General features: G+C 40.9%; 1 protein-coding gene across 3 annotated transcripts; it reads right to left on the reverse strand.

Annotated features, from left to right (window-relative positions):
• Positions 1 to 310: 310 nt before the first annotated feature.
• Positions 311 to 22537, reverse strand: armt1 (acidic residue methyltransferase 1). 3 transcript variants are annotated; one of them, XM_072265623.1, is made up of 5 exons: positions 22386 to 22537; positions 11574 to 11679; positions 8205 to 8446; positions 6958 to 7123; positions 315 to 1909 (listed from the first exon to the last, which is right to left on the reverse strand). In XM_072265623.1, the coding sequence occupies exons 1-5, from the start codon at positions 22502 to 22504 to the stop codon at positions 1133 to 1135; spliced, it is 1410 nt and encodes a 469-aa protein (XP_072121724.1). In that variant the 5' UTR covers positions 22505 to 22537; the 3' UTR covers positions 315 to 1132. The 3 variants fall into 3 exon arrangements, with proteins under 3 accessions (XP_072121725.1, XP_072121726.1, XP_072121724.1); XM_072265624.1 differs by lacking the exon at positions 11574 to 11679 and having other exon boundaries at positions 311 to 1909; positions 22418 to 22536; XM_072265625.1 differs by lacking the exon at positions 11574 to 11679 and having other exon boundaries at positions 311 to 1909; positions 22386 to 22460.
• Between the last annotated feature and the right edge of the window lie 4 nt (positions 22538 to 22541).

Consider the following 22541-nt stretch of genomic DNA (forward strand, 5'->3'; position numbering starts at 1 on the left):
CTCAACTCCATCCTGCTAGCTTCTTTCTGTGACCTTTGATACTCTAACTAGTCAAGAACATATCAACCTCCGCATTAAATGTAGGCAATGACTTGGCCTTCACAGCCATCTGTGGTAATTAATTCCACAGATTCACCACTATCTGGATAAAGAATTTCCTCGTTATCTGTGTTCTAAAGGAACGTCCTTCTATTCTGAGGCTGTGCCCTCTGGTCCTAGACTCTCCCACTATTGGAAACATCTTCTTCATGTCCAGTCTATCTAGGTCTTTCAATATTTGACTGTGAAATCCACCCCCCCCCCCACTTTATTCTTCTAAACTCCAGAGTGTACAGGCCCAGAGCCATCAAGCACTCCTCATACATTAACCTTTTCTTTCCAGGATTTCTCATGAATCTTCTTTGGACCCTCTCCAACGCCAGTACATCCTTTCTTAGATATGGAGGTGACATACATGGTGTGTCAGAGAGCAATTTTAATATATCCAATAAAAAAACATGAACAGATAAAGCACTCATGTTACACACCACAGAACTTGGGTTGAAGTTAGTGAAAAATAAAATCAAAGGCTGTAGAATGTGCAAATAATCTAATTTGATTTTGCACAGTCTGGATAGGTTAAAACTACCCCGTAAGATTCTTCAATCTTAAAAATCATTTGTGGAATCAGATTCTTGTTCGTTTCCCTATTTATAAAGAAAAGAACTGGCACAGGTCTTACTCTAATTCTATTTGTAAAATTCAACATATATTGCTATTACATCTGATAAAACAAATGAATTCAAAGCATTGTCATGATGACTCTAATACCCACTTTAATCATGAATATGTACTTTGTCATTTAAGCAACTGATAATCGACATTTGTAATGTATTTTTAATCTTTCTGTATCAATAATAGTGCAACATTTCACATGTACATAAAGATTTAAAATGCATTTCTGCACATTCATTTTTGGTACATTCTACAAGAAATATTCCCAAGATTATTTCCCATTAAGACATTAAGTTACAGGAAGCTCAAATCAAATATGTTTAAGATCAGCAAGTATACTGTAAACAATAAACAGCATATTAATTTTAACCAAGGACAATCCAGCCAACTGGACTCAGAGATAGGCTATGTAACACCGTTATTTCCTGAACTGGTTGCTGAACTGAATAATGGCATATTGCCCACTGGTCATCCAGTCAGGATCAGAGCCTGCCAGCTGCTCACCTAGGCCTGGCTGTAAGCCAACCTGAATATCAGCTTTTAGAGTGCGCAAGCTACAAAGGGGTGCTGGATGAAAACCACGCAGTGCAGTTTCAAAAGAAACTGTATAGCTCCACTTCCTGTCTCCTGTTAGCTTCCTATAATTCAAGTCTCCCTTAAAAAATATTAAATTTGACTTCTGCAGTTCCACATACAGATCATTTGCAACCAGGGACATGTCACAAAACTCATGGGGGAGGGTCCAGAATGGGTGGTCTTGATAAATCCAAACACCTTTTGTCATGTACTCTTCCCATGCAACAGCACACTTGGACATCTGCGGGTGGCTGGATGTCTTCATCTGCTTCAATGTCCAGTCAAAATCTTTCTTAGTCGTATCAGAAACAAACCAAGGTATAGCCTTTCCATGAAAGTGAACTTCATCAGCAAGCTGACAGGCGATTAGAAAATCTGCCAGAACCAAGTCAGCCACCAGCTCAAATCCAGAGTTGTCAAGGACAATATCTACTCGGGTGTGAGCTGTTTCTGAAGTTTTCTTTTTCTTACTACAAATGAGGTGGCTCCAAACAAATTCAAAGTCATCTATCAAAATGAAAGGTTTCAAAGATTCAAGAGAAGTTAATGGATTGAGTTTCTGAGAGTTGGCCAGACCAGCAGAAATAGAAAGGTCACATCTGTTACCCCACAGTGCAACCTGGATTTAAATAAAAAACACAAATTATGAAGATTATCTTTTCACATCACAGAAAACTGACACAGAAAACAGAATGACAATTAAACACTTTATTTTTCACACTGAGAAATCCTTGCTTCTGAACATTCTTTTTATGATAATCTCTGATTGCAAGTATGGTACTACCTGGCGAAAAAAAAACACTGGCAAGAGATTTTTTTTCATTACTCTTGAATTTTAAAAACCAGTTAGTAGTTAGAAATAACTAATTTTGAATGGTACAAGCTTACTCCTAAATTTATGAACAATTAACTTGTGAATCATAGGGACTTCAAAAGGACATTCCGCCAGCTCAATCTTTTAAAAAAAAATTGACATGGATTTTGGACATTTTAAAGGAGCATTTGCTGAAACATTTTCCTCTCCCCTAATGATAAATGTCTCAAGTGACACAACAGGCAAGCGTTCCATAGGTCAAAAGCTCCTGCAATCTGACTCCTGAAATTCAACTAAATCAGAAGTTCTTCGGTTTAATAGGTTGTACTTAAGAGCTTTTAAGGAGGCAGATGATAACTTTTGAGATGAGAATATTCAAAGTTCTTTCTCAAAAATTCTCTAGACTGTAGGGTCACTATTATTTCTCTGAGAGAGAAACCGAGAAGATTTACAGCAGTGACTCTCAAACTAATGACAGTAAATTACACAAGTCTATAATAACAAATAGACTGAGTACTTTTAGAATTATCAACCGATCAAAGAAAACCAGCATGGACTGTAAATGACTTGATTAATGAAGCCGACTTAATTAATGAGCAGAAATGTTTTTTTAAACTTCCAGAAGTCATTGGATAAACTCCCTCAAAAGCCTGGTAGGTCGAATTAATGTTATTAAAATGTATATCCTTGCTAAATTTTTGTATTTATTTCAATTCTTACCAACTTTTATTTCTAAAGCTTTTTTTGATACATTAGATTCTATTATTTCGTCCTATCTATGGAAGGGCAAACATTCTAGACTTAATAAAGCTCACCTTCAAAAACCTAAAAAAGAAGGTGGTATGCCCCTGCCTAATTTTTGTTTATATTATTGGGCAGCCAATATTCTTTGTCTTATTTTTTGGTCTTTCTTCCATAATCAGTCTGACTGCCCAAAATGGGTGGCAATGGAGTTGAATTCTAGTAAGCATCTTTCGATTTCTGCACTTCTCGGACCTGCACTTCCTTGTCACTTCCCTAGACTAATTGTTAATCCTCTTATTAGACATACTTTGAGAATATGGTCTCAGTTCAAAAAATATAATGGCCTTCATGGTTTCTCTCTCTCCAGCAATACCTATATTTACACAATCATCTTTTCCTACCTTCTATGCAGGATTCAACATTTCATGATTGGTACAGAAAGGGTATTAGGCGCTTTGAAGATCTTTTCATAGGTAATCATTTTGCAACTTTTCAACAAATGTCTGTAAAGTTTAACCTACCTAATACTTATTTCTTTAGATATCTTCACATTAGACATTTCATTAACCCTTTAGTATCAAACTTTCCTCAGATGCCTGAGAAAAATGTTGTGGACCTGATTCTTTGTATTAATCCACTGGGTAAAGGTTTAATATCTGCTATTTGGGATAAGTTAGTGATCTTGAGGCGTACCCCCTTCGATAAAATTAGAACTGCTTGGGAGCATGATTTAAATATTTCCTTATCTGATGCAGTTTGGGATTCAATCCTTAAGTCAGTTAACCTCTTTATGTGCTCGCCACTGCCTTTTGCAGTTTAAGGTTGTACACAGGGCTATGTCTAAAACTAAATTATCGCGGTTTTACCCTGACATTAGTCCTGTTTGCGATAAGTGTAAAGGGGCTGAGGCTTTTCTTATCCATATGTACTGGGCCTGCCCTAGTGTGGAGAAATTCTGGAGAGAAGTTTTTTTCAACTCTATCCCATATTCTTACTTGCCACTTAGAACCTAACCCTCTGATTGCCCTTTCTGGCACCTTGGGTGAAGTAGAGAACATTATCTTTTGCTTCTCTCTTGGCTAGATGGTTATTTCTTCTTACGTGGAGAGATGCTGCCCCACCCACTCATGCTCAATGGCTTAATGATATTATGTCTTGTTTAGACCTTGAAAAAATTCATTATTCACTTCTTAACTCGGACATAAAGTTTCATAAGGTGTGGGGACCTTTTCTTGAAAACTTTCATAACTACTCGTTAGATTAAGTTTATCCTTTTTTTTGTACTACAATCCCTTTCAGCTTTTTTTCCTGTAAGTTTTATGGTTTTTTGTTGTGAATTACATTATAGTTTTGGTAAGTCGACATTATATTTTCTTTTTTTATATATACTTACAGCTCTGTGGGGTTGAATGCTCTGATTAATTTTTCTTTTATACATAGAAATGGTTGGCCTGGGGTTTTATAGTGGGAGAGTGGGGAGGACACTAATTTTATATGAATTTATTTTGGGTGCTTTTTCCTTATTGTTATGAATTATATATTGGACATGTTTGTTTTGCACTGTATAAACCTCCATTTTGTTGATGTTTTTTTTCTGTAACTGTATTGTAGAAACACATAAAAAATTAATTAAAAAAGAAACTCCCTCAAAAGAAGCTGCTACATTAAGTTGAAACTCATGGAAGTGATGGCAAATTATCGTCTCAGTGAAGAAACTGGCTGAGTCAAGATAATGGGCAGATATCTAAGTTGATTGGATGTGACTGGTGCTGCATTTCCAGGGCAATGTTCACAATTAAGGTTTTTAAAAGCAATTGATTCAATTAAAATCTACTTATCCAAATCTGCTGATGGCACAAAGATAGATGATTTTGTAAGATTACTTACAAAAAATCTAAACTGATTAAGCAAATGTATGATAATCTACTTTGGATTTATAAAAGAACATTTTCTAAAAGGTGTGAACTTCGAAACAGTGATTGTCCAAAAAGTCTTAAGGGTAGCCAAACAAAAATTAGTTAAATAATGAAGTGGCAAAAAAAAATCAACTAAAATAATGCTGGCTTTTGTATTCTGAAAACTATGTTACAACAGTAAAGAGTCTTGGTAGACCACACTTGGTATACCAGGAGCAGTTCTTGCCTCCGCACCTTAGAAAGGATATATGGGTTTCAGGCAGAGTACAAGGTAGAACTAATAGGATCTACACTCATGGATATCAAGCCCTATTCTAAGTATTTCTAGCATTTTATGTTTTTGTTCTAAGTTACAAGAATTTGGGAGCAGTAATCTGGTATTTAGAACTGACACATGGATAAAGAGAAATTTTCTGTATATGGCAAAATAGAGTTCAATTCTATAAATTTGGTTAGGAACCTAAGGATAGGGGAGCTATATACATAAAATACTAGAGGAATAATCAGGCAGCATCTCTGGACAGAGATGAACAGTCAACGTTTTGAGCTGAGACCCTTCATCAGGTCTGGAAAGGAAGAGGGCAGAAGCCTGAATAAAAGAATGGGGTAAGGAGATGGGCACAAACTGACAGTACAGGTGACTCCAGAACAGAAGGGAAGGCTGGAGAGTGGAATGGGGGGGGGGTGTTGGGCAGAGGAGGGAATGATGTGGGAAGCTAGGAGGCTACAGGTGGAAGAGGCAAAGGGCTGAAGAAGAAGGAAACTGCTTGGAGAGGACAGTAGACCATGGAATAAAGGGAAGAGAAAGGGAACCAGAAGGAGAAAGATGAAGGTAATGGGCAAGTTGTAAAGTGTGATAGGGGAAAGGGAAGGGGTAACTGGGCCATAGGGATAAGAGAAAACAAAAGGCGGGAGGGGAACAGAGGGGAGCGGCTACCAGAAGTTAGAGAAATTTATGTCGATGTTGTCAGGCTGAGGTGTTGCTCCTCTTGTCTAAGCCTGGCTTACACATGGGAGTCAAGGCTGTGGATAGACATTTCGCTGTGCAAATGGGATGTGGAATTAAAATAGCTGGCCACCAAGGACCCTGGATGTTGTTGCCAGTGCAAAGGTGCTCAATGCTCAACAAAGCAATCCCCCAATGTGCATTGGGCCTTTCTGATGTAAAGGAGGCTGTACTGGGAGCATCATATGCAATAAATGACACCAATGGATTCACATGTAAAGAATTGCTTTGCCTCAAAGGACTGTTTAGGACCCTGAATATCGGTGAGGGTGGTGTAGGGGGAGGTGTGATACTTCCCTACCACCCCACAAGCCTCCGTATGCAGCACATCATTTCCTATAACTTAAGCCATCTTCAACAGGTAAACTCATCATTCTCTCTCCCCCATTCTCCGCTTTCTGCAGGGATCTCTCTCTATATGACTCCTTGTCTACTTGTCCCTCCAACTGATCTCCCTCCTGGCGTTTATCCCTGCAAGCAGGACAAGTACTACATCTGCCCCCTAAACCTCCTCCCTCACCACATTCAGGACCCACTTCCAGGTGAGGCGACACTTCACCTGCGAGACTACCAATGTCATCTACTGTATCCAGTGCACTCTCCTCTACATCAGTGAAATCTGACATAGATTGGGAGACTGCTTCATCGGATACCTTTGCTCTGTTGACCACAAAAGATGGGATTTCCCAGTGTTCATCCATTTCAATTCCGCACCCCATTCCCATATGTCAGTCCTTGGCATCCTCAAATGTCACGATAAGGCCACTCCCAGGTTAGGGTAACTAGAAACAATTCTGTTATAAAATACAAAGTAGATTTTTAAATCCAATCTGCATTAGAGTTTTGGTGTAATATGTTTTGATTGCTATTACTGAGAGCACAATAACTCATGAGTTCTACTTCTGAAATCTTCTCTGCCCAAGTTCTTGGACCTTGGTGTCAGCGTATTCTTATTTATGGAACTGGGGTTGTTTCATATTAAAATCATCCACTGTTTACAGAACAATAAGGAAATACTTTAATATTTTTATTATTTTACCTTTTTGTATTGATACTGAGCAACAATACCAAGGAAAAGCATCTAGGTCAAGTATAATTAATTATACGCTGATATTTTTTCACAGCCATGCAAAACTTTAATGATGTAACAGAAGTATTATTAAGGAAATAACTGATTTTAAGGTTACCTGTAGGACATGCAGTAGCTCAGCTTTGATTTGGGTCTGCTTAAAACTTTTCACATTCTTATTTATTTCTTGTAGGTGGGCAGAAAGGGCTGTAATAGCTTGCTGTGACTCCAGGAAACCTTGAGTCTTTGCTTCATTAAATACATCAAAATCACATATGGGAGGACTGTAATGTAAAATGAGAAAAATAAACAAGTTCACTGACTTCCAAAAGTCTAAAAATTTCTTAGTATTTAATATCAATGTACTGTTCATGGACAAATGTAAAAAAAGTGCTTTCACTTACATGCAGCTTTAACAAATAAAATCCAAGACAGTTCATAAAATATTAGAAAAAATATTTAGCACAAGGACAAGATATAGAACAGGTGTTTAAACATATGGGAAAAGATTGTACAGTGAATCTTAAGGAAAGGTGACTGGTATAGATTTAAAGAGCATTTTGAAAACTTATAGCCTAGCAAATGCAAGATGTAGAATTTAGTGATATAGTGAGGTGAGTGGGAAATGCAAAAGGTACAAGAAAAGCAGAGTTCTCAGGTGACTGTAAAACTGAAGAAGATATCAGAAATAAAAGACCTTAAAAAAGGAACTTTAGCATGCTGTGCACTTATAGGGGAAGATTTGCAGTAGCATTGCTCACAAAGTATCTGTTACATCCTCATTACATTCCAAAAATAATTTCAAACAAGGAATTGCCACTGCCACACAAGAAGAACAAGGACATGAGGATGCCAGAGGACACCTTTGAAACTTAAAAAAGATTGTAGAATGCACAAATCAGTAATTGGTGATTATGTACAGCCAGAAAACAAACAAACAAACAAACAAACACACACACACACGTTAAAACAGTAAAAAAAAACACAACAAAGTTGTTAAAATATACACATACATCCCAAAGTATGGATATCAAAAATAAGAGTGCATAGGTTTGAGGTGGGAGGAAGGAGTTTTAGAGGGGGATCTGAAGATCTGAGGAGCTGCCAGCAGAGGAATTGGAATTGTACACAATTATGACATTTAAACACTTAAATAGGCAAAGCGGAGAAGAATATGGTCCTAATATGGATAAATGGGGGTACAAAGTACAGCAGTAAGGACAAAGAGCCTGTTTCTGTGCAGTACGACTCAATGACTCTATAAGTTCATTCTACTAATATCTGTATTCTAGACACAATTTTATTCAAAGTTATTGCCCAATTAACTTCTTTACATTTTATTTTTATTAAAATAACTTCACCCACTTGAGTTGCAGTGCTTCATGGATCCTGCGGTACATGTAACACTCCATATACAACCAGGGGGCTTTAAACCAACTCGTGTTTTCCTCAGTGCCCAGTCGAGCCTGTTGTTGTTCTAAATATTTATTCCACTGGGGAACATCTGGTAATTCATCTGTAAGAGGTAGTGCTGGCTTGTCAGTTTGCAGCTCATTTCGTAACTTCGACAGGAGACCAATGGCTCTCTTTTCCGCCTCAACTCCTTCCTGAGAAAAGACATCATAGAATTAGATGCTACCAGTTAAAACATTCACAGATTATTCTTTGTATACGCAAGCAGTTTTCTACAGCTAGAGTAGCAAGTAATAATTTCCAAAACTGGCCCTAATCCTTCTGTGCACAATTTTCCCTTTAGTTCAGTTGATGTTTGCTGCCATTAATCACATGGCTAATGACATAATCACAGTTGCTATTTCCCTAATTACCAAACTAAAGTGGTACATTAGTGCAACCTATGACCTGTATTTATTAAGCACAAAAAATGAAGCAGCAGATTGACAAAGAGGCAAAACTAGACTGCAACAGTGATGTTTCAACAGCATCTTCTGATGTTATCAATTTTCAATGTTCAACTACAATAGATGCACAAGCAGTACTTCGTGTTACTCAATAACTGCAGTCCCTTCTGTTATGCAACTCTGCAAATGTTGCAATTTCTGCAAGTTTACCATCGAAAATGGTAAACTAGATTTACATCGTTTGGAAATGAATGTTAATGATGTCAATTTTCAATAATAATACAATATTATCTATGAAAATGTTTCTGATTTTGAAATTAAAGGAAATGTTCGGGGCAGGCACAAGCATTGAAGATTGCTGCTTCATCTCTTTATTAAGTTTCCTTCACCTCCAAGGCAATTTTTTTGAGCAGTCTGTAACTACCATAGAGAGAGGTTTTTTTTTTAGGTCTGACATTTCCCTATACATTTCTGGGTCCAATGTAACAAATTGAATTCAGTACTCAGAATGCAAGTTGTGGACACTTGTAGAGACCTAGACAAATGCCAATCCAGGAAGTTTCTCCAAATGCAACATCTTGAGCTACACTTTAGAAATGAAACAGCAACTGGAGTTACTGTTGTGCATACATGAAGCTGAAGTGCACACAAGAAGTGGAATGAAGCTGAGGTACATTCACGAGGGGTGATCTTATAGAAGCATATAAAATCATGAGAGCTATAGGCAGCATAATATGCAGAGTTGTTTTCTCAGGATTGGGGAATCAAGATATAGGGTTAGGGTGAGAGGGGATGAATTTAAAAGCGACCTGATGAGCAACACTTTGACCTACAGGGCAGTCCATACATATGCCATGAATTGCCAGAGGAGATGGTTCAAGCAGGTATATTAACAATATTTAGAAGACAATTAGATGGGTACATGAACAGGACAGATTTAGAGGGAAATGGGCCAACCACAGGCAAATGAAATTAATTTAGTTGAGAATCTTGGTCAGCATGGACCAGCTGGGCTAAGGGGCCCATTTCTGTGCTATATGACTATGATTCTATGACACTGAGAGAAATAAAAAGGCTTATTTGCCTCAAATGGCTGATTCCCTTATCCTGGAAGAATGCTTCTTAGTTCTACACATGCTCACTAAGGAGACAGCCTATGGACATCAACCTTGTTAATCCCCGTCAGTTTCACTAAAATCAACTCTTAGACTTTCAGTGAGTGTAGTTCAAAAGATAATTTTATTAAAATGAAGTTTAGATTCAACCTGCTCAATTTCTCCTAAGTTCCCTTTAACGTATCATGAATCAACCTAGTGAAATTTCTCCACATTACCTTTAATGTAACTATAATCTTCCTTGAGTATGGAGGACAAAACTATTCATAACCTCTGATGTTGGTTTCACCAACTCAAAACATCCTTGATTTTACTCAATACTGCTTGCAACGACAATCTGTAAACTTTCCTTATTATTTGTTGTATTTGCACACTAGCTGCTTTTAAATCATGCACTCTAGCAAACTCTTTTGATAGCGCATGCCCAAATTGGCAATAATTTTCTAAAAAAATTCTCTCACATGCCATGGTAACTTTCAGCAGAGATTATCACTGATTAATGAATTAGTAACAATAATTATGGACATTTTAAAGGAAAGTGGATGAATAATCCTCACATTACAATCTGTTTGTCGGATCTCTGCACTCCATATTACTAGGTGCCCATAACATCAATTGGCAAGATAATAAACACCTCTTGTTTTTTGTCTTTTAAGATGCTTCTTAAATCTACTTCTCCTGCCAAGTTTTAATTTTATCTATTCTTGTATCTCCTTCCACCTTGATTACAACTTGCTTTTTTATGGTCCTGTGACAGGCTGATTAAATTCTGCTTGAAAATACTCCTGTGAGATACTCAAAATGTTCAGTTAAGTTAAAGGAGGCTACAGGCTTTTGCCATTCCTTACTTTATTGAGAAGGTAATAGAAAGCATTATACTTAGATAGAAAAGGCAGTTAGAAAGTTTTACAACACACACAAAATGCTGGACGAAATTAGCAGGCCAGACAGTATCTATGGAAGAGTACAGTCGACGTTACGGGTCAAGACCCTTCCGGAATGTCGACTATACTCTTTTCCATAGATGCTGCCTGGCCTGCTGATTTCCTCCAGCATTTTGTGTGTGTTGCTTGGATTTCCAGCATCTACAGATTTTTTCTTACTTGTGATTAGAAAGTTTCACATGCAGCATAAACACCAAAGTGGACTGTGATGTGCTGCAGCATTATGTAACCTCTTCATAAAATCACATAAATATGCTAAATTCAGCACGTTCATCTAAAAGGCAATGCAAACTAGAAGGTTATCCATGGGATCAAAAGAGAATTCTGTCCTCTGAGTCAGCACCAACTGTCTAAATAATTCCACTATAAAATTTCTCCAAATAAATTTCAAATTACTTTTTGAAAATTGCAATCAAATTTCCTACTTTCATTTTTTCAAACATCACCTGGCAGAACACAACAAGTTGCTGCTAAAAAAAAATTCTAATCTCCACCCCTAGCTTTCATGCAAATAATTTAAAATATTTTTCCTCCAGTTACTGATTTACCTTTCATCAGAAGCAACTCATCCCTTTATATAAAGCAAATAAAAGCTTCATAATTAAGTCTCCCTGTAGACTTCTCGGGAGTCTTCCCCTCCTTTCTCATCTTCACTCTTCTATAAGGATAATAATTGCAGCTCCTCTAATCTATCCACATGACTATAGTACCTCACCTGTACTATTATTCAGGCAAATTTCTGCTGCACTCTTTTCAAAATTACATCCGAAGTAACGAAAATGCTTTTCAACTCTACATTTGTGATTTTCAGCTCACCTGTCCATGTTGTGCAAAAAATACATCTGTATGCCGATGCACTGTATCAACGGCCTTAGTCAGTATCTTTGGCAACCTATCTTTAATTGTTAAGTATGCAAAAGACCTGAAAAGAAACGTATTGCATGTTAGCATGATTTTTTTTTAATACAGCCGACACTTAGTACAAGGATATGATTTGCAGAGAGGGCATCCAGGAGGTTTAACATGCCTGGCAAATCATTCCAGAAACTGAAATATTACTTTACCAGCAAATCAGACGGCACTTTGCGATGATGAGATAGCCAAGCGATGGTAAATAGAAGGTGTGGAATCCATTAATATACTGTATCATTATATCACCAACTAGAAGATCATGTTAATTACCCCAAAAGAAAGAAGAAAACTGATGAAGACAGCACAGTAAACATGGCTGACGTGAACTTCACTAAGGCTTTTGACAAGGTGCCACACGGTGACTAGTCCACAAGGTTAAGTCACAAGGAATCTGATGCATCTTGGCAGACTGTATCCAAAATTGGCCTGGTTATAGGAGGCAGAGTGTTGTGGTGGATAGGTATTCTGTTGCCTTTACAGTGCACTGTGTACAAAGCTAGGCAGGGAGCTTTGAACACCTTCTCAAAAATCACCCGAACTCGAAGCTTTCTTCAGGGATTTTTAAGAGAAAATTTTGTGAAACTACATAAAGTTTAAGTAAAATGTGTATTAGATTCAATGCAGAATCATCGCGCACCTGAATATACTAATATTATGGATTATTCTTACAATCAGCATTAAACAAGGTAATACACACATGCAATATTCTACAGCTATGCTGTAGACTAGGGTGAACTCATGGCACAATGATAACTTAATAACAATGAACGATGAACACAATACTTCCTTCAAAGCACATCTGCTAAATGTTTACCAACATTAAGAAAACTTAAGACTCAGATATTACGGTTTCAAGAGCAAATAAAGAGAGGATGGAGATGGATGTCTTTCTACTGTGGTTGCTCCAAGTCAAAACCCAAATTAACCCACACAGGAAATGATGCAAAAAATAGCTTATAATGGAAATGGGAAGTGAAATTAAAATGGGTGGGCACTGGGAGATCCCGCTTTTTCTGGCAGACGGAGCATAGGTGCTCGGTGAAGGGGTCTCCTAATCTAGGTCGGGTCTCAGTGATATACAAGAGGCCACACTGGGAGCACTGGACACGGTATATGACCCCAACAGATTCTCAAGTGAAGTGTCACCGCATTTGGAAGGACTGTTTAGGGCTCTGAATGGTAGTGAGGGAGGAAATGTATGGGCAGGTGTAGGACTTGTTCTGCTTGCAAGGATAAGTGCCAGGAGGGAGATCAGTAGGGAAGGACGAATGGACAAGGAAGTCACGTAGGGAGTGATCCCTGCGCAAAGCAGAAAGGGTGGGGGGTAGAGGGGAAGATGTGCTCGGTGGTGGGATCCCATTGGAGATGCCGGAAGTTTCAGAGAATTATGAGGCTGGTGGGGTGATAGGTGAGGGCAAGAGGAACCCTATCCCTGGTAGGGTGGCGGGAGGATGGGGTTGGGGCAGACATGCGTGAAATGGAAGAGGTATGGTTGAGGGCAGCGCTGATGGTGGAGGAAGGGAAGTCCCTTTCTTTGAAAAAGGAGGACATCTCACTCATTCTAGAATGATAAGCCTCATCCTGAGAGCAGATGAGGCGGAGATGGAGGATTTGAGAGAAGGGGATGGCATTTTTACAAGTAACAGGGTGGAAGAGGTATAGTCCAGGTAGCCATGAGAGTCCGTGGGTTTATAATAGACATCATTGGATAAGCTGTCTCCAGAGATACAGACAGTGAGATTGAGAAAAGGGAGGAAGATGTCAGAAATGGACCAGGTAAGTTTGAGGGTAGGGTGGAAGTTGGAGGCAAAGTGGATGAAGTCAATGAGTTCAGCATGGGTGCAGGAAGCAGCACCAATGCAGTCACTGATGTAGCGTAGGGAAAGTGCGGAATAGTCACCAATGTAGGCTTGGAACATAGACCGTTCCACATAGCTGACAAACAGGCAGGCATAGCTGGAACCCATGTGAGTACTCATGACTACCACCTTTTGAATGAAGGAAGTGGGAGGAGCCAAAGGAGAAATTATTCATTAAGTCTCTGGCAAAATGATAGTCTCAGAGACTGGTATTGAAAACAGTCTTACTACACAGTATTTAACCATCCTCACTTCAAAAATGTCATTGTTGATGACATACTTGCTTGTGGTAATGTCTGATGAGTAGATGGTAACATGGTGCTCATTCAGAATGACAATTGGCTGAGGTGCCTCTGAAGTGAATTGTGCCCTCTTTAACATGTCCTCCAACTCACTATGGTCCCTCAGTCAAGAAAGGGACAGAGTTCACTAAGGTAACTTTAGATTGGGAGAGGTTCCTGCTTTGCACAACAAGAAAGATTCCAACCTTTCCCCGATTCAGTTGCTCTGTGCTGACAGGATGCTTACAATTGTGCCAACCACCGCAAAAGCTGCCTTTGGCTACTTCTACAATCTGCTCTTTCATATAGATACTACTCTCATGGGCCCTGAAATTATTTTGTCACCTATTCTCCAGGGCTTAAATGTGCTGACAGTGGGCTGATATGCACCATCAAGGCAGACTTCACCCACTATGACCCAACCCAGGTTCAGTCATTGGGCATAAGGTGTGTCATGCTGACCTTTGCCTTAGGGTGTCTCTGCCAAGCAAAAGGAGAATCCCTGCAGAAGAGTCAAGTGGGGGAATCTTGTCAGCTGTGGGCTTAAGATGTGAATGACTACGTGCAGCTTCAAGAGTTGGGATTTCATCCCTGTTGTTGGGAACATGGTCGCACTCAATGAGTGCTGACAAAGGTAAGCTGACCTCCCCTCCAATTGACTCCATGACAAATCCACTGGCTCTGCTTCTGGCAATTTCTGATGTTCCAGAACATGTCTTTAAAGCATATAAGAAAGTAGCTACATCATGCTGTGCTGTGGGTGTACTGGAACCAATAGTCCAAGGTGCTGGTCCTGAATTTACAGCTGTATCTGGGTCTACTTCTGCACTATGTCTCCCTCTGTATTCTGCAACATACTGTTACTGCTTCTCCAGTTTCCCTTGCTATCCTCCCCAGATTCTCCACCACTATTTGGATAACTGTCTTGTCCACATTTGGGCTGACTCTGCATCAGAGCTTCTCTGGCCAGTCTCAGCACCTCACTCTTACTATTGCCCAATGGTGATTTATCACCATAGCCTGGTACAACAAGTGAGGGCTGTGCAGTAGCTTCTGTTGAAAGGTTCAGCTCTTGTCTGCTCTTAAGTGGTGAACGCCCATGTGTTTCCAAGTTGGGTGATCTTGGGCACTTCTCACTTTCTACCTTAACTGAGGATTCATCTTTCTTTGGGTTTGAACCTAAACCAGAAGATGCAAGTTCAGGAGGAGGACTGGGGGAAAAAATTGGTGTGAAGCCTGACAGGAAGCTGGTTCTGATTCTGCTGCTGTGATTTCACCCTCTGTTGAACAAATATGTCATATAAGATGGTTCTTCAGTCACTTTCCTACAGAGAAGACCACCGTCTCAGTTGGCTGCTGCTTCACACATCTTTGCCTCTGTTACAGCAGCCTCAGCTTCATGCTCCTCTAGCATACACAATGTCGCTCATACTTGAGCTTTCCCCATGTCTGTGCGTGCTTTCTTCACGTTTATATGAGCTTTCTCCATGTCTGTATGAGCTTTTTACATTAGCATTTCAGCTTCGCGCTTAGCGTATGCTGCTCCCATTCTTGCTTCTTCAACTCTAGTATGGGCTTGCGCTGCAGCTATGCTAATCATGGTTTTGCTTCAGCATCACAAAGACGCGATCAATGCTCCACATTCTGACTTTCAGGGCTCAGCAATCGATGTGCCTGGGGTTGGAAGCTGACATCGTAGTATACTGCATTCAGACGCGTCTCCAGTTCGCAGACCATACCTTTGAAGATGAGTTATTGTTTCACTCTAACGCCCTTGCAGTGCACTGTGTACAAAACTAGTCAGGGAGTTAAATGCTGTCTTAAAAATCACCCAAAATGGAAGTTTTCTTCAGGGTTTATAAATGAGAAAACTTTGTGAAACTGCAGAAAGTTACATAAAACACATATTAAGATTGAATACAGAATCATCACACTTCTGAAGATACTAATATTATCAATTACTGTCACAATCAGCATTAAACACTGTAATATATACGTGAGGGTAGCCGACGGGTCTCAAACCCTCGGTGTGATAGGGAGTTGTCTATCTCAGCATGTGAAGACAGACTCCGGCGAATTGAGCGGACGAGACCTATGGAAGGTCCAACGGTCAAGAAGGCGGTCTCTGCAAGCATCGTGGAACGTGTAGAGCAGGACAAGACACAGAAGACGTCCTGGTCATCCACTGCGCCTAGTCCCATCTCCAGCCGTCTAGACTCTGTCTTGCCACTGGATCCAGATGGGAATTGGGAAGAGAGAGTGAGGCTGACACTGCGCAACTCTCCCTCACTTAAATCCAAATCACGCGCTAGTCCTGACACCATCATAATGGTGTTGACGTCCTCATCGACGTCAACGATGGACGAACAACCAACCAACCATATACATGCAACATTCTATAGCTATACCATGGACTAGAGCGAACCCGTGACACAACTTAACAGTGATAAACGATAAACACAATACTTCCTTCAAAATACATCTGCTATATGTTTACCAAGATTAAGAAAGCTTAAGACTCACAGATGTTGCTGTTTCAAGGACAAATAAGAAGTGGATGGAGATGGATGTCTTTCTACTGTGTTTGCTCCAAGTCAAAATCCAAATTAACCTGCGCAGAAAATGATGTAGAAAAACAGCTTACAAACAGGAAGTGATGTTAGTACAAAATGATGATGATGACAATGATGATGGTTGGTTTGTTGTTTGTGAAGATCAGGAGGAAAGAAGAGTCATCAGGAGCGACAGCAATATCGTTGGTGACCGTAGAAGCCAATTCTGGATCTGCAGACTCTGGAGCAGTAGAGTCACGGGAACAGCTGGAATGCCAGTGCTAGGGTAGTAGGATCCTTCATGTGTCTCCTCTTCTCTTCAGGAGTCACTCTTCTGGATTCCTCAAAGTTCTTGGCTGGTCCAAGCACACACAAAACGACGAACAGTGGCTCTAAAGGCAGAACAGTATTTTTCCAACTGGAAGTTTGTGTCAAATAGTATCCCACAAGGACCGATGATGAGACCTTTGTTGATTATTATATATAAGACTCAGATGAGAATGTAGATGGTCTGATTAGTAACTTCATAAGACATGAAAATTAATGGTATTATGGAGAGCAAAGAAGGATGCAGCAGGACACAGAGCAGTGGCACATAGAACTCAATCCAGGCAAGTGTGAGGTAATGCACTTTGTAAAGCATAGAATAAATGTTAAGGACACTTAATGTACAGGGAGACCTGGGGTGCAAGTCCAGAAAGTGCCAACACAGGTGTACAGATTTGGTATGCTTGCCTTCTAGACCAAGCCATTGAGTATAAGTATAATTTGCAGCTGGAGAAAATACTGGTTAGACCTCACTTAGATTAGATTAGATTCAACTTTATTGTCATTGTGCCGAGTACAGATACAAAGCCAATGAAATGCAGATAGCATCTGACCAGAAGTGCAAAAGAATACAGTCGACCTTCACTAATCCAACTACCAGTAATCCAGTTCCTTCCATAATCCGGCACTGATTATGCTTAATGTGATCCTTCTATAATTCGGCATTTTCACTAATCCGGCATTCCTTAGGTCCCAATTGCTGGATTAGTGAAGGTCGACCTGTAGTATTATTTACAAAATAACTGCGAATAAAAAGTGCTACAGCATACAAATATAAAAGTACTGAGACAGTCCAATATGGGTGTAATACTGCTTAGCACTGTGATGTGGGGTTCAGCAGGGTCACAGCCTCAGGGAAGAAGCTCTTCCTGCGCCTGCTGGTGTGGGAGCGGAGGCTCCTGTAGCGCCTACCGGATGGAAGGAGAGTAAAAAGTCCATGGTTAGGGTGAGATGCATCCTTGATAATGCTTTTCGCCCTGCCCAGGCAGCGTTTATGGTACATATTCTCAATGGTGGGCAATTGGGTGCCGATAATCTGCTGGGCAGTTTTCACCCCCTGCTGGAGTGCTTTGCAGTCCAATACGGGACAATTGCCATACCACACTGAGATGCAGTTGGTGAGTATGCTCTCAATGGTACAGCAGTAAAAGTCCGTCAGTATCCTGGGACAGAGGTGAGCTCTCTTGATGCTCTGCGAGAAATAAAGGCGCTATTGAGCCTTTTTGATCAGGATGGAGTTCAGGGACCAGGTGAGATCATCAGAAATATGGACACCAAGGAATTTGAAGCTTGATACATGCTCCATTGATGTAGATGGGGACATGAGTGTGGCTCCTAGCATGCCTGGAGTGGGTGTTAAGGGCCAGGTTGTTATCGGCACACCAGGTGGCGAGGTGCTGGACCTTGTCCCTGTAGGCCATCTCGTCATCCCCTCTGATCAGGCCAACCACCATGGTGTCCTCTGCGAACTTGATTATGGAGTTAGAACCGTGTACAGGAACACAGTCATAGGTGAAAAGGGAGTACAGAAGAGGGCTCAGCACACAGCCTGGAGGCACGCCGGTGTTCAGGGTGAGAGTGGAGGAGGAGAGGTTGTCTAAATTAACAGATTAGGATCTGTTAGTCAGAAAGTCCAAGGTCCAATTGCAGAGGGATGAGCTGATACCAAGCTGGCGAAGTTTGGCGATCAACTTGGAGGGGATCACAGTATTGAATGCTGAACTAAAGTCAATGAACAGCATTCTGATGTAAGAGTTGGGGCTGTCCAGGTGGGTCAGGGCAGAATGAAGTGCCGTGGAAATGGCGTCCTCTGTAGACCTGTTGGTGTGATAGACAAATTGATGGGGGTCCAGGGTAGTGGGCAGACAGGATTTCAGATGCGATAGAACCAGTCTCTCAAAGCGCTTTGCAATGATGGGGGTGAGTGCAACTGGGCGGAAGTCGTTCAGGCCCGTGGCAGTGAAACGCTTCGGCACTGGCACTATGGTGGCAATCTTGAAGCTTGTGGGAACAACTGTCTGTGCCAGGGACAGATTGAAAATGTCCCTGAAGACCCTGGCCAACTGCCCTGCACAGACTCTGAGCACACGGCCAGGTATTCCATCTGGACCAGCTGCCTTCCGTATATTCACCCTGCTCAGGGTGGCGCAAACATCGGAGGTGGAAAGTGAGAGAGGCAGCTCACCAGGTGGGAGATCCGCTTTGAGGGTGACCTCCTTGTTCCCTCGGTCAAAGTGAACGTAGAAGTAATTGAGCTCATCAGGGAGGGAAGCAGAGCTGGAAGGGGGCACAGTACTAGGTGGTTTGAAGTCTGTAATGACCTGTATACCATGCCACATGCGCCGGGGGTCCAAGGAGTTGAAATGCTCCTCGATTCTCTGTCTGTATGTGTGTTTAACCTGAGAGATTCCCCTCCTCAGGTTGGCCCTGGCTGAGCTGTAAGCCTCCCAGTCTCCAGACCTGAAGGCTGAATCTCTGGCTTTGAGGAGGAAATGAACCTCTCTGTTCATCCATGGTTTCTGATAGGGGAAAACTTTTATTTGTTTTTGTGATGTCACTCTATCTACACACTTGTTGATGTGCTCAAGGACAGAGTTGGTATATAAGTCAATGCTAATCTGAGAGTCTGTGGTGGCATGGGCAGCAAACGCGCTCCAGTCTGTGTGCTGGAATTGGTACTGTAGAACAGAGTCAGCACCCTCCAGCCAGATCTTAATAGTCTTAAGAGCGTTACATACATTTCTAGTCATCATACAACAAGAAGGATGTAACAGGAAGAGAGAGAGTGCATAAAAGATTCACCTGGAATGGAGGGCTGAGTCAAAAGGAGTGATTGGATGGGCCTGGTTTACTTCCATTGACTGAGGGTGACCAAAGAGGTCTATAAAATTATGAGGGGCATAGATAAGACAGGTAGTGAAGTGAACATTTCTCAGGATGGGGGAGTCTAGAACTAGGAGGTACAGGTTTAAGGTGAGAGGGGAAACCTTTAAATAAGATCTAAGAGGTATGTTTTTCAAACAGAGAGAAGTATTTATCTGGATCTAGTTGCCAAAGGAGGTGTTGAGGCAGAAACAATTGTAATGTTCAAAAGGCATTTGGATATGTATTTAGAGAGGAACAGCACAAAAGAAGATGGGTCTTATGCAGGCAAATGTGATTAGTATAGACGGGCATTGTTAAGGTGAGCCAAAACAACCTGTTTTTGTGCTGTACGATTCTATGATTCAATTATCAAACTTTTATAAAAACAATCATGTTAAAAACAATAGGGTATAACCAATTGCAAATAGGAAGATGACAAGTCTCAAGTGACTTGATCTCTGTAACCCAGGGAAAGTAGCATATTTTCTAATGCTCTGCAAATTCAAAATTATTCTTAGATATCGTCCTAGGATTAGGGAATGATAGTCCGGACTGAAAGCACCAAACAAAACTATAAATAATTTACTGAATAAAGATGGACAATGCTGACAGAAGTTCCAGATGAACAGAAGGATCTGCAAAATTTCCTTTCTAGGATCTAGAGCTTTGGCTTTGCTTTGGTAAGTTTTAATGTAAAAGCACAGTAATTGTTTAAAAACAGATTAACCATATGTACAAAACGTAGAAAGGTGTGTTAATGCGGGAAAGCAAATTATCACCAATAACTACACTAGGGCCTCAGGGAATATTGACGAGCACAATGATGCTGGTGCACTAATCCAAGGATCCCTGAAGGTGGCAGCACAGGTAGAAAAGGTGGTAGTGAAAGTATATATGGGATTCTCACCCTTCTTTAGCCAAAGCACACAATATAAAGCAGGGAGTTAAGGTATGACTTTTCCAAACTTTGACTATAACTAGAGTATTGGTGCAGTTTTTGTGCTATGCTACAAGAAGGACATTATTGCACTGGAGAGGATGCAGAGGACTTTCTCTTCTGAAGAGCATTGATAAGGTGAAAAGCTCTTCCTCCCATAGCAGAGTGCTTAACATCAGAAAGCATAGCTTAACAGACATAGGAAATACAACAGATGATGGAAAACAACACATGAAATGCTAGAGAAAAGGGGTTAGGAGATTTAGGGGATCAGAAGAATATTTTCTATTTAACCAGAGAGTGGTTAGAATCTGCAAAGCACAGCTGAGACAGCAGTGGATACAAAGTTTCTCAAAACATTTGAGTACAATCATTGAATCAGTATAATGTCTACGGAGCAAGCGGTGGTAAATAGGATTGGCATACATCAGGATGCTCTTCGTCGATTGCAGCTCAGCGTTCAACACCATCATCCCCCCAGAACTAATCAGTAAACTCCAAGACCTGGGCCTCAATACACCCTTGTGCAATTGGATTCTGGATTTTCTCACTTGTAGACCTCAGTCAGTTCAGATTGGCAAAAACATCTCCTCCACAATCTCCATCAGCACAAGAGCACCGCAGGGATGTGTACTTAGCCTCCCACTATACTCGCTTTACACCTTGACTGTGTGGCTAAGTACAGCTCCAACCCCATATACAAGTTTGCTAATAACACCACAGTTGTGGGCTGTATTAAAGGTGGTGATGAATCAGCGTACAGGAGGGAGAGTGAAAACTTGGCTGAGTGGTGTAACAACAACAACCTCTCACTTATGTCAATAAGACCAAGGAATGATTGTAGACTTCAGGAGAGGGTAACCAAAGGTCCATGAGCCAGTAATTATCAGCCGATCAGAGCTGAACTTTAAATTCCTGGGTGTCACTATCTCAGAAGACCTGTCCTGGACCCATCATATAAATATAATTGCAAAGAAAGCACGACAACGCCTCCACTTCCTCAGGAGTCTGCAAAGATTAGGCATGTCATCACAAACCTTGGCAAACTGCAATAAAAATGTTCTGGTTGGCTGCATTATGGCCTCGTATGGGAACACCAATGCCTTTGAGCAGAAAATCCTAAAAATGGTAGTGGATTCAGCCCAGTACATTACGGGTAAAACCCTCCCAACCACTGAGCACATCTACATGAAACATTGCTGTAGGAAAGCAGCATCCATCATCAAAGACCCTCACCACACAGGCAATGCTCTGTTCTTGATGCTGACATCAGGTAGAAGGTACAAGTGCCTCAGGACTCGCACCATCAGGCTCTAGATCAGTTACTACCCCTCACCATCAGACACTTGAACTAAAGGGGATAACTACACTCATTTAAGGACTCTCTTATCTTGTTGTTTCATGCTTGTTATTTATTACTATTTATTTATATCTGCATTTTTGGAGTTTGTTGTCCATTGATCCTGTTTACAGTTACTATTCTATAGATTCGTTAAGTATGCCCACAGAAAAAGAATCTGATAATAAATTTCACTTTGAACTTTGTGTAAGTCAGTTCCTTAATGGTTGGCATGGACATGCTGGGCCATGTGTTTCTCTGTTGTATTACAATACAACGTAAGTTGTATAAAGTAAATTTTCTTTGGAAGTGTGCGGTAATATGCTTTTATTTAATCTAGGAAGACAATACCCCGGCGGTGAAGAGGGAAAAAGGCGTAATCGGTAACGTCTTTACCATTTGTATTGAATACAACCTACTGCTGCACTGCCCTTTGCAGGCAGATTAAACAGTGCGCATGCTCACTATAACGCGGCTGGCTCACCGCAGCCTTCTGTACCCAAGAAAAGCGGGCTGCATGCGCGGAAAGCCTGCAAGCATGCCCTTTACTACACACCCAGTGTACTTTCCCGAAAGTGAGTCCGGTACCTCCGACCGAACCTCCTCCTCTTCTTCCTCCTCCGCCTCCTCTTTTTCCACTGAGGCCGGTCCCCTCGTCTGCCGCTGCTCAGCCATCTTGTTCTCCGCGGGCAGGAGGGGGTGGGCGAACCCA

Source organism: Mobula birostris, chromosome 8 (genome assembly GCF_030028105.1).
Source record: "Mobula birostris isolate sMobBir1 chromosome 8, sMobBir1.hap1, whole genome shotgun sequence".
NCBI lineage: Eukaryota > Metazoa > Chordata > Chondrichthyes > Myliobatiformes > Myliobatidae > Mobula > Mobula birostris.

Bases quoted from the DNA above. Each gene is read 5' to 3' on its own strand.
- armt1 (XM_072265623.1), bottom strand. From the start codon at position 22,504: ATGGCTGAGCAGCGGCAGACGAGGGGACCGGCCTCAGTGGAAAAAGAG. The intron at 7,124-8,204 runs GTGGGTGAAGTT...TTTACATTACAG, and splicing joins CATGAAGCACTGCAACTCAA to TCCTCCCATATGTGATTTTG. The intron at 1,910-6,957 runs GTAACCTTAAAA...ATTTAAATCCAG, and splicing joins AGCTACTGCATGTCCTACAG to GTTGCACTGTGGGGTAACAG.